At 35.6% G+C, this 12,174-nt stretch overlaps 2 protein-coding genes and 1 pseudogene across 2 annotated transcripts; 2 read left to right on the top strand and 1 right to left on the bottom strand.

The window, feature by feature from the left end:
• LOC104737069 (N6-adenosine-methyltransferase MT-A70-like) lies at positions 4,431-7,923 on the top strand. The gene is made up of 7 exons (XM_010457166.2): positions 4,431-5,537; positions 6,366-6,464; positions 6,680-6,763; positions 6,849-7,180; positions 7,262-7,478; positions 7,566-7,645; positions 7,729-7,923. The coding sequence occupies exons 1-7, from the start codon at positions 4,431-4,433 to the stop codon at positions 7,898-7,900; spliced, it is 2,091 nt and encodes a 696-aa protein (XP_010455468.1). The 3' UTR covers positions 7,901-7,923.
• LOC104737070 (2-keto-3-deoxy-L-rhamnonate aldolase-like) lies at positions 7,938-9,224 on the bottom strand. The gene has a single exon (XM_010457167.2). The coding sequence runs from the start codon at positions 9,136-9,138 to the stop codon at positions 8,038-8,040; it is 1,101 nt and encodes a 366-aa protein (XP_010455469.1). The 5' UTR covers positions 9,139-9,224; the 3' UTR covers positions 7,938-8,037.
• LOC109128375 lies at positions 9,721-10,885 on the top strand (annotated as a pseudogene).

The following is a 12,174-nucleotide window of genomic DNA, read 5'->3' as shown; positions in this document are numbered from 1 at the left end:
AGCACTCTCAACCCTGCTCAAACCCCTGGCAATGCTATCCTTCGGGTAGACATCCTCACCGCGGTGATTATCGCAACTTTGGCTTGTTCAATGCCGCTTGGTCTTCGATCCAAGACAGTGGCTACTTTCTCTTCCATCGACTTGCTCTTGAAAGATGCATCGTTATTGCTTGATCTCACAGGTCCCAAAACCCTTGCTAAGATTTGACTCATAGATCTCAAGTCTACAATTTTGATGACCCTTATCTACCTCTATCTCTTTGTTGTTTTGGCTTTGGGGATTGTCTGTCTTTATTGTGTCTTAAACTTTCATCCTTACTTTTATATATATATATAATTCTACAAATGCATTTATTATAATTTATTGGTGTGGTTTTGAACGATTTCTACATGGATATTTTTTTATTGATTTAGTAGATGAATTTATTATTTAGTGGTGGTGGTAGCAAATTCACCCCCAATTGTTAGTAAAATAAAGAAGAAGAATCAATCTGGTAGAGTTAAGTAGACACAATTGTTAGTAAAAGAAAAAGTACCAACACTTATGATGAAACAACAGGATCATTTTTTTTCTTTGAAATTGTGTTTAGCAGACGTAAAACCTTAATTACGAAAGCACATCTCAATTTACTTACTAGGTTGAGTCTAGTGTTGCACGAGATTGATATATTAGTTTGTTTTTTTCTGGTCAAAAGTCATAAGGACTTAATTTTTTTTTTTTTACTTTTCGAGAGACTTAACAATTTCAAGATCCTACCAACAAAGTCTATTTGTGTTGGGTTTTGGAATTGTTTTATTTGTATTCAATTATATAGTTAATTTTAAATGATCAGCTTATTTTTTTCTAAATTATGAACAATTTAAAAACCCCTTTTAAAAGTTTAAATTATTATATTATTGATGATTTTCTTAAATTTTAAATTGTATTACAGTTTATATTATTTGTATTCTACAATTGTCTAGAATTTGTGATTGCAAAATAGAGTGTTGATCTTTTGAGTTCCTCGTAATTCTTTTTGCATTTAGATTGTGGTATTCACTTTCAAAGAAGACGTAGAGTGGTTGTGGGTTGGATGGTCCAAATGATAGAATAGATGCGTATATAAAATAGAATTATTCATGAAATGTAATTTAAAAATTGGTTATGTTTCTGAAATGTGGATTGTTGAAATATGGGATTGTGTAGCTGATGTTGTTTTGTTGTCGGTGTTTTGATTTTTAGAATGAGGTGGGTGTGTACATGTGTTGACATTGAGCTTGCTTTTTATTATAATGCTTAGAAAATAACATCCATTGGTAATATTTAATTTTGTTACAGATCTTGGGTTTTTTCTTTTGGGCCGTTTGTTACTTTGGTGATGTTGTTGTTATAAAGTGAGAATTACATTTATTTGATTAAATGTGTTTTATAGATAATTTAATTATATTTTTTGTTAAATAGTTTTTCTGGAGATGTGTCAAGTTCTAAGGTGACACATGTCAAGCTCTAAAGTAAGTTTTAGAAGTGTAAAGCCTACTTTATTTTATTTTATTTGATTTGAGCTTTATATTAAAGTGTGAGTTAAACTTATATGATTAAAAGTGTTTTATTTGTGATTTAATTGGAGATTTTTTTTATATCAAATCATGGGTTAATTTGAATGTGTTTTATTTATGGTTAAATTGGAAATATTTTTGTTCATGAAAAAATGTGTTTTATTTATGGTTAAATTGGAAATATTTTTTTAATTTTATATTAAAGTTTGATTTCAATCTATATGATTAAATGTATTATTTTTGGATTAATTGAAAATATATATTTTTAAAGTTTTATATTTTAAGTGAGAATTATATTTATTTGATTAAATGTGTTTTATAGATAATTTATTATATTTTTGTTAAATAGGTTTTTTGGACTGTCAAGTTCTAAGGTGACACATGTCAAGCTCTGAAGTAAGTTTTAGAAGTGTAATGCCTACTTTATTTTATTTGATTTGATTTGAGCTTTATATTAAAGTGTGATTTAAACTTATATGATTAAAAGTGTTTTATTTGTGATTTAATTGGAGAATTTTTTTTTTATATCAAATCGTGAGTTGATTTGTATGTGTTTTATTTGTGGTTTAATTGAAAATATTTTTGTTCATGAAAAAATGTGTTTTATTTATGGTTTAATAGGAAATACTTTTTTAATTTTATATTAAAGTTTTATTTCAATCTCTATGATTAAATGTATTCTTTTGGATTAATTAAAAAAATACATTTTTAAGTTTTATATTTAAAGTGAGAATTACATTTATTTGATTGAATGTGTTTTATAGATAATTTAATTATATTTTTTGTTAAATAGTTTTTTGGACATGTGTCAAGTTTTAAGATGACACGTATCAAGCTGTGAAGTAAGTTTTAGAAGTGTAAGCCTACTTTATTATATAAGATTTGAGCAATGTTAAAGTTTAATCCTACTGTGACATATTACAAAAAAATGTCATTACATTTTAATTAATTTAATATTTAACAAAAAATTATATTAGTTTATAAAAAAATAAAATAATATTTTGAAATTATTTGATAAAATTATTTAACAGATTCTATTTATTATTTCAAAAATTTTAGGAAACAATAACAAACTATTTAAAACAATTATAAAACTTAATAATAAAAATAAGATTAAATATTTGCATATCTAAATTGTTTAATAATGACATAAATATTTTAAAACTAAGATACAACATTGCTTATATTTTAAAAATATCTCTATTTACTTATTTAAACAGTGTTGTATTAGAATTTTAGTCATTTTTGATGTGGCATATGACGTAAAATGCAAATCTATAACTAAAAAAAAAAGAAAAGTTTACATTTATTTACAAAATAATAAAACACTATTTCGAAATTATCTAATGAAATTAATTAGCAGATTTTATTTGTTGTTTCTAAAATCTTAGGAAACAATAACAAACTATCTAAATGGCTAAAACTTATTTTTTTATTCACAAGAATCTAATTGTAATTTTCATAAATATAATATATACTGACATGTTATAGGTGTTAATATTAACACCAATCACTATTTTAAATTTGGTATATTCAGATCTCTAAACACGATCACATCAATTTGTAATACCAGATCACGGGTCAATACATATTTTGTGGGGTTTTGTTTTAGACTTTACCGAATTTATAATTAAAGAATTTGATATTGCACTCAAATCAAAATAATAGTATCGATTACTGATCGAAATCAGAGTATAAAATTAAGTAAATTATATATATAATTTTATAATAAAATGTATAGAATAAATAAATAAATTTTCTACTATTATTTTGTAATAAAAAAAATCTAAATTGACATAAACATTGTCCCACGCTGTACATCTTATGTCACTATCTAGTAACAAAGTTATAATGAGTAAAGTTGACTTCAAAAAAAAAAAGTTTCTACAATTACGAAAAAATTGTGATTGTGAAACACAATTTGTGGAAAAAGCTTTAGTAAAGTGGTCGTCCACGATCCACATGTTTGGTAATTTTTACCAAAATTTTTTATTACAACGCATTCAATTATTCTTACCGAAAACAAATCTTGTTAGAGATGGAATTTTACATTTAAATTGTTTTGTATCTATTAGGGTCTGAGTGTGGATGGTTGACCAAGGACATCTTTGATAAGTTTTTAAAATTTTTATTTGGTCTTTGTCTTGTATCTGTTAAGAGTTTCTTCTGTTATTATATGATGATGGTGGTTAAAGAGGACAAATCCATCAGCGGATTAGTTCTCCCATAAAATGAGGCGAACAACAAACCGTTGCGGTTCAATTCTATTTGTATGTAAAAATTGTCTGAAGTTAGTTCACATATTTTTTATCTTTGTTTTCTTTGGACCGTCGTGGTGCAAATTATGTTTTGTGAATGGTAAATAAAAAGCGGTTTAATCCGCAGATGGATTTGTCTACCCTAAACGCTGCAACCCTTTACACCTTTAGTTTTTTAGTGTTGGTCATTTGCTTCTCTTTCTTAGCGATTTAGATTTTGGGATATCTCACCCTGTTAAGTTTGTATTTTACAAAAAAAAATACTATAGTTTCATTAATAAAATCAGATAGAAAAATACTTAAATAATTTTGTTTAGTAAATTTCATATAAAAATACGTACATATTCTATATATTTTTGTTCACACTTTTCCTACAATTGTTTACCTAAGCACCTAAATATTATTACAATTTTTTTGATAAAACACAAAAAAACAAAGAGATTATTACCGGTTTATGTCATAATGTACATATTTAAGTATCATCCTTCTTCTTTAAAGTTTCTGACCTAAAAACTGCCATCTACGATGCACGACATCGTTTCAATCCCCTTGCTCGCTAAAACCCTTTAAACAATTTTAAGCTTAAAGAGATCTGTACAAAAACTACAAATTCTCTCACTTGAATTTTTTGAAAACCATGGAAACTGAATCAGATCGAAACGATGACACCTCCTCCATTACCGTCGTCAAAGACATGAGAGCTCGATTAGAGAATCGAATCCGAACCCAACACGACGCTCACTTAGAACTCCTTTCCTCACTCCAATCCATTGTCCCCGACATAGTCCCCTCTCTCGATCTCTCCCTAAAACTCATCTCTTCATTCACGAATCGACCTTTTGTAGCCACACCTCCGTTACCCGAACCCAAAGTATTGAAGAAGCTTCTTCATCCGATTGTTAAATCAGGAACGCAACAGCAACAGTTACATGGGCATGATTCAAAATCGTTACTTGTCGATTCGAATCAGAGAGATTCTGGTTCTGGTGCTGAAGCAGATGGGTCTAGTGGTAGTCCTATGGCGCTTGTGAGAGCTATGGTTGCTGAGTGTTTGCTTCAACGAGTACCCTTTTCACCTACTGATTCGTTTACTGTTCTTAGAAAACTCGAGAATGACCAAAACGCGAGACCCGCGGAGAAGGCTGCGTTACGAGACTTAGGCGGCGAGTGCGGACCGATCCTCGCCGTCGAAACCGCGCTTAAATCGATGGCGGAGGAGAACGGTTCTGTGGAGTTAGAAGAGTTTGAGGTTAGTGGTAAGCCTAGAATCATGGTTTTGGCTATTGATCGAACTAGATTGCTTAAAGAGTTACCAGAGAGTTTCCAAGGGAACAACGAATCGAAGCGTGTAGTTGAAACGCCTAATTCGATTGAGAATTCTACAGTTTCTGCTGGCGGGTTTGGGGTTTCCGGGTCGGGTAATAATTATCCGAGGCCTGAGATTTGGGGAAGTGATCCTAATATGGGGTTTAGATCAATGATGAATGCACCAAGAGGGATGCAAATGATGGGGATGCATCATCCAATGGGGATTATGAGTAGACCACCACAGTTTCCTGTGCCTTTGACGTTGCCTGTGCCGTCTAATCAGAAGCTTAAAAGTGAAGATGAAGAGTTGAAAGACGTTGTTGAGGCTCTTGTGAGTAAGAAGTCTTTTAAGGAGAAGCAACAGTCTAGAACTGGTGAGGAGTTGCTTGATTTGATTCATCGTCCAACTGCTAAAGAAGCCGCTACCGCTGCTAAGGTGAGCTCAACTAAACGGTCTTTAGGATGTGTAGTCAGAATTAAGCTTTTTTATACAGATGTGATAAATGGTGTTTAGAAGCTTTGTAAAGGAATCGAGGAAGAAGATAGTATTGGTCATAGGGGACTTGATAAGTGTGTGTTAATTTGGACTAGATAGCTATATAAGTGTGTTGAGCCAAAGCTGTGTTAATATGGACTAGATAATGTATGATTCTTGAACAAGTTTTGGAGAAGTTAGAGGCATTGATTGAAAGCTGTGTTAATATGGACCAGATAATGTATGATTCTTGAACAAGTTTTGGAGAAGTTAGAGGCATTTTATGATACTTAGTAACAGTCTTAGGCTTTACTAGTTGTTTTGGTTGATCTAAGAAGTTTTGTATGTTCTCTAGATTTGTACTTCCCAGCATTTTGTTGGAATTACAGCAAAGAGCTATATAAGTGAGATGCGTGTTTCTTTGGTTTGAGTTCTGATAATTATGGCTTCTGTTCTATTGGTTGGATTTTCGAAACGCAAGGAGCTTTCTGTGAAAAATAATCACCTTATGAAATCTAGCTGGTTAATAGTATTTTTTTACCTGTTCATCTTCATAACGTCTACATAACATTGTCTCCTAGTGTGGGCTTGAAAGTTTTCGATGTGTGATTTCTCTACAAAGTTGTGTGTTTGTGCGTGACGTTCTCTCTTGATATTTTGTGATCTATACCCTGCTACTGTTTCTAGCCTCAACTCTTCTAGGTGTTATGTTTTGGTAGTTATCATTCCATCTCATAATAAAAAGCTTGGTTCTTGTCATTGACTGGTATATTGTTATGTTGTTCACAGTTTAAAAGCAAAGGAGGATCACAGGTTAAGTATTACTGTAGGTATTTAACAAAGGAGGATTGCTGTCATCAGTCTAACTCTCACGTAGCCTGCAACAAGGTTTGAGCTAATTCAAGTTCAGATTTTACATCTTATTTGATCGGAAATTCAGAATGTTATATTGTTAGAATTCATAGGAAACAAATTAGGATTGGTTTGCAAGTCAAAGTTTGTTAGTTTTGCCTAGTTTTTGAGTTTTATACTGATCTCCCAATATGGTGTCTATATGCTTGTCCGAAAAATACTTAGTTTGTATGACTTATATATGCTTTCAGAGACATTTCCGTCGACTAATCGCTTCACATACCGAGAAAAACCTAGGAGATTGTTCCTTTCTTGATACTTGTCGTCACATGAAGGTAACTCTTTTACATTGTTACCTGATGGTACTTTAGTGTAGTAGATTAATTTTTTATTGAGCAACTACCATTTTGGATGGGACAGACTTGCAAATACGTGCATTACGAGCTCGACATGGCTGACGCTATGATGGCTGGTCCAGATAAGGCATTGAAGCCTCTACGTGCTGATTACTGTTCCGAAGCTGAACTTGGTGAGGCACAATGGATTAACTGCGACATCCGTTCTTTTCGAATGGACATTCTGGGAACTTTTGGAGTTGTTATGGCGGATCCACCATGGGACATTCACATGGAACTTCCATACGGAACAATGGCTGATGACGAGATGCGTACTCTCAATGTTCCCTCGTTGCAAACAGACGGTTTGATTTTCCTCTGGGTCACTGGTCGTGCAATGGAGCTAGGCCGTGAATGGTACATAGAAATAATCTCATCTGACTAATTTTGGTAAATAATTTGATTTCCCATTAAATAGAGTTTTGTGTTTTTGTGAAGTTTGGAGCTTTGGGGATACAAGCGAGTGGAAGAGATCATATGGGTAAAGACGAATCAGCTTCAACGTATTATTCGAACAGGAAGAACAGGTCACTGGCTCAACCATAGCAAAGAGCATTGTCTTGTTGGAATCAAAGGAAACCCAGAAGTGAACAGAAACATCGACACAGATGTGATTGTTGCAGAGGTTAGAGAGACAAGCCGGAAACCAGACGAGGTTTGTCCACAGTTCCCCACACTTTACCAAAAATCACTTCATAGTATATTATGATTTTGTAACCTTGTGAATTTTTCAAACTACCAGATGTATGCAATGTTAGAGAGGATCATGCCAAGAGCAAGAAAACTCGAGTTATTCGCACGTATGCACAATGCTCATGCCGGGTAAAACATTTTCGTTCTTATTGTCATATGATTTAGTAAGTATAGTATCTGTTCTCATGAATCATTTGTGTCTATATATATAGATGGCTATCACTTGGGAACCAGCTTAATGGTGTCAGGTTAATAAACGAAGGTCTTCGAGCTCGTTATAAAGCATCATACCCTGAAGTAGATGTCCAGCCACCATCACCACCAAGAGCCTCTGCAATGGAAACAGACAACGAACCAATGGCTATTGACTCAATCACAGCTTAGTTCAATTGAGTTTTTTTTTTTGCTTTCGAAACATTTGTGGCATTGATTGTAAATCTTTTATGAAAAATTCAAAGGAAGGAAAGCTTTAAAAAGCCAACACAAACAAACATTCAAAAGGAAATTAGCAATTTTTTGTTTTATTCGCTCCAGTACTTCTCATCATCAACATCTTTACCATGTTCCAACGAATCCTCACCGTCCGATTCATCGACCAAACCCATCTTGAACCTCCTCACGTCTTCAACAGCTGCGTTCCTAAACAACCCAACATCAACAGCTCCGGCGACCATTTGGTAGCCACGTCCACGAATCTCAACAGCTCCGTCGTGCGGCATCGCGAAACCGGACAAGTAAGCCCCGCCTTTCGCAGGATCCGAGGCCAGCACAGACTTCTCAGCTCTCCTCATCATCTCTCTCACTTTCTTATGCCCCGGATCCCACAGATACCCCAAACTCGCGCTAAGATCCAACGGTCCCATTTGCACGCAGTCAACGCCATCAACGGCTGCGATCTCATCAGCTTTCTTCACTCCTTCGCCTGATTCCACCTGACACATGATCAGAATCTCTTCTGCGTAATTACTTAAATACCCTTCGTCGATTCCGTAGTTCGAAGCTCGCACCACCGTGTGCGCCGATCCTCGGATGCCGTCGGGTGGAAACCGGCAATACGACACCGCTTTGGTCGCGTCTTTGCGAGATTCGATCATCGGGAACATGATCCCTTGTGGACCTAGATCTAAGGCTTTCTTAGCCCAGGTTGCCGAGTTTTCAGGTAACCGGAGAATGGCGGAGGTTCCGGCGGCGTTGAGAGCTCGGATGCACTCTAACGCTTCCGGTATACCTCCGGGACCGTGTTCCATGTCAACGACGACGTAATCGTAACCGGCGTGAGCAGCGATCTCGGCTAAAGTCGGCGAGAAGGAGAGGAGAAAGAGGCCGTAGAGAGTTTCTCCACCACGGAGGCGAGATTTCAAGGAGGTTTTGGATCGATTCGTGATCGATTCCACGGCGGATGCGGCGGCGGTAGGTGAGTGATCGGCGGGAGAGGAAGAGTACCGGATTGGAGTTAGGGTTTTGCGGGAGAACGAAACTGAGGATCTGGTTGAGGCGGATTTTGAAGAAGGAGATAATGATTTTCCGATGATTAAGGAAGACGTATTAAACAGAGGTGTCACGTCTGTGGTGCCGGTGACGGTGACGGTGACGGCGGCGGCGAAGATTGAAGCGGTGGCCATGTCACTGAACTTGGGAAGTATCGAAGAAGTGATAAAATTGGAAACGATATAGTACTACTCTCTTACTCGCGTATTAGCGTTTACAATGTAGAAACTTAAACTGCATGCCGTTTTATTCTTTCAGAAACGACAAAATATCGAAGAAGTGGTAAAAGTGTTTTTTTTTGCCTTTGCGACTTGCGAGTATGACGATGACCCAATAACAAACTAGCAATTTACTCGCTTATTAGCGTTTCCGAGAGAGAAACTTAAACTGCATGTTGGTTCTTTTCTTTCAAAACGACAAAATGTTACCCAATCCTAATTTATTCAGTAGCTATGATTTCGATGAACCGAAGCAGATGATGAGTGAGCTGGTGGGTCTTGCATGCATATCAAGAATAGGAAAGACAAAAGGGATCAGTATGTTTCTAAAATATGAGTTGAGACTTTGAGTTGTTACCTTGAACATTACTAAAAAGCCCGACTAGATTCTGAAGCCTTTAATTGGCCCAGCTTCATTTAGGGTTTTTTTTTATTGTTGTACAACCTTAAGAGTCGCCAAAGATTTCTGAAGGTCGCTTGTTTCAACTTGAAACAGTCATGACGACGACGACAACAACGATGTCAAACCTTCCAAAGGATTTGGTAGAGGAGATTGTGTCTAGGGTTCCTTTCAAACACATGAGATCAGTCCGATTACTTGCAAAAACTGGAACGCTTTGTTTGAAAGCCGTAGCTTTACGAAGATGCACGTTGACAAAGAAGAAGCAGCAGCAAGGGAGTTAGGGGAGAGTCGGATGGTCGTGATGATGGATTACAATTTTTATCTAATGGGAATCACCGTCAATAAGAATCCATCTATACAGTCTCTACGTAAACTTACTTGCGTAGACGATTCAGAACAAGTCAAAATATCTCAAGTCTTTCATTGTGAGGGTTTATTGTTATGCATCTTGAAAGACGATGATACTATGCTGGTGGTTTGGAATCCGTATTTGGGGCAAACAAGGTGGATCCAAACCACAACGTATTACCCTTATGTTTACAATTACGCTTTCGGCTACAAAAATAACAGCCCCAAAATCTTGAGGTTTATAGAAGATTTCAGTTCTAACATAAAATACCACGCTTCACTGTGTGAACTCTACGATTTTGACACTGATTTATGGACTACTCTCGATGTGGCTTCAAACTGGTATTAATATCTCAACGTGGTCTTTCTCTCAAGGGAAACACTTACTGGCATGCTGCAGAACGGAACGCCACCAAAATAGTTGATCATATAAATATAATCTCTTTTGAGTTTACAAGAGAGAGCTTCGTACCGCTTCCGCCTTTGTCGTTGAAGTCTCTGGGTTCACGGTTTGTGTCTCTATCTTTGGTTAGGGAAGAGAAGGTTGGGGATTTATTTCAGACAAAGGACATGACATTTCTTGAGGTTGATATATGGATTACGACTAAGATTGATGCCAAAAATGTGACGTGGAGCCATTTCTTTACAGTGAATATGCCATACCTTTGCGATATGTATTTATGTACGACTTTTTTAATCGACGAGGAGAAGAAAGTTGCTGTGGTGTTTAACATAGATATAATACTCGGGAACACCCATATTAATTTTATTGGAGAGGCTGGATGCTTGAGGAAATTGAAGCTTGGAGAACACGCAGACAAAGGCTGTTGGCAACGTGTGTGCTCTTATGTTCCAAGTATAGTGCAAATCAAGCAACATAAAGGTGGCAAAAAGAGAGAACGGAGCGATTAGGAAAGGCATCAACATCGATATATATTCATAACATGTTGAGACATGATTAAGGAATGAAGCAAGAGAAGGTTGCGAAAGGAGGAAACGAGCTTAGAGTTGATTAGTCTCAATTCTAGTTTATATGTCTTTCAGTTACCCTTTGATTTCTTTTAGCAATGTTTTTTGGTTTTTTCCCATTTATTGTTCTATATGAGCACTATCTGAATCAGTTTTGGTTGCTTAAGTTAACATTTTTAGAGAACATTCAACTGTCATCACTCATCAGATCACTTAAGCTTTTGTTGGGTTGGTATGTTAAGAATATTCATTTCCCCGTGGAGATCAAACAAATCAAGTTGCAAATTGTTGATATGAAATTACTATGCTTGACCTTTGAACAAGTGTTTTTGGTAATATGAGCTAGTTTGCTAATATTCTGACGCAGTCGGAAACTCTAGGATTAGCAAGCACTAAACCTAGTTAGAAATCAAGTTCTCAAGCGTGAACTTGATTATTAGGAATTTTGGAAATCCACCAGATTAGAAAGAAAACTCTCTCTGCTTTTATTAATTAGAATGCAAAAACTGTTTTTCCAATAACCTAAGCTCTCTCTATATATAGAGAAGAAACCCAAAATATGAAATAGAAAACTCTAAACAGAAATAGAAAACTAACATAAGTAATTAACAAAAGAAAAGTAAAATTCACTAAATCCTTCCTATGTCAGTCTCCTCCACCTCTGAAGAACTTGTCCCCAAGTTCTCTTCTGGATATAGAACCCTATCTTCATGATACGCATAAATGTGAGCGACATTAAAAGTACTGGAAATGTTCATCGATTCTGGGAGATCCACAACATAAGCATTATCATTGATCTTTCGTAACACCTTGAACGGGCCATACTTGCGAGGCTTCAACTTGCTGTAGGTACCAACTGGAAATCTCTCTTTACGCAGGAACACCATCACTTCATCACCTTCTTTGAAAACTTTGAGTCTTCGACGTTTATCAGCAGCAACCTTGTTCTTCTGCCCAGTAGCTTCTAACTTAGCCTTAACAGCTTCTTTAACAGCCAAAACTTCTTCAGCCATGGTTTCAGCTGATGCACTAACTCCACGAGTCTTAGGCAACTTAACCAAATCAACCACATGTCTAGGAACAGAAGTATACACTAGAGAAAAAGGTGATTTCCATGTTGCAGAATGTACAGCGCTGTTGTAAGCAAATTCCACTTGTGGCAAAGCTAAATCCCACAAATAATTCGAACCATATTTCCCAAAGTTTTATTAGTTACTTCAGTTTGACCATCA

The sequence above is a fragment of the Camelina sativa genome, chromosome 13 (assembly GCF_000633955.1).
Source record: "Camelina sativa cultivar DH55 chromosome 13, Cs, whole genome shotgun sequence".
Taxonomy (NCBI): Eukaryota; Viridiplantae; Streptophyta; class Magnoliopsida; order Brassicales; family Brassicaceae; genus Camelina; species Camelina sativa.
This window is presented reverse-complemented; position numbering and strand designations above follow the sequence as displayed.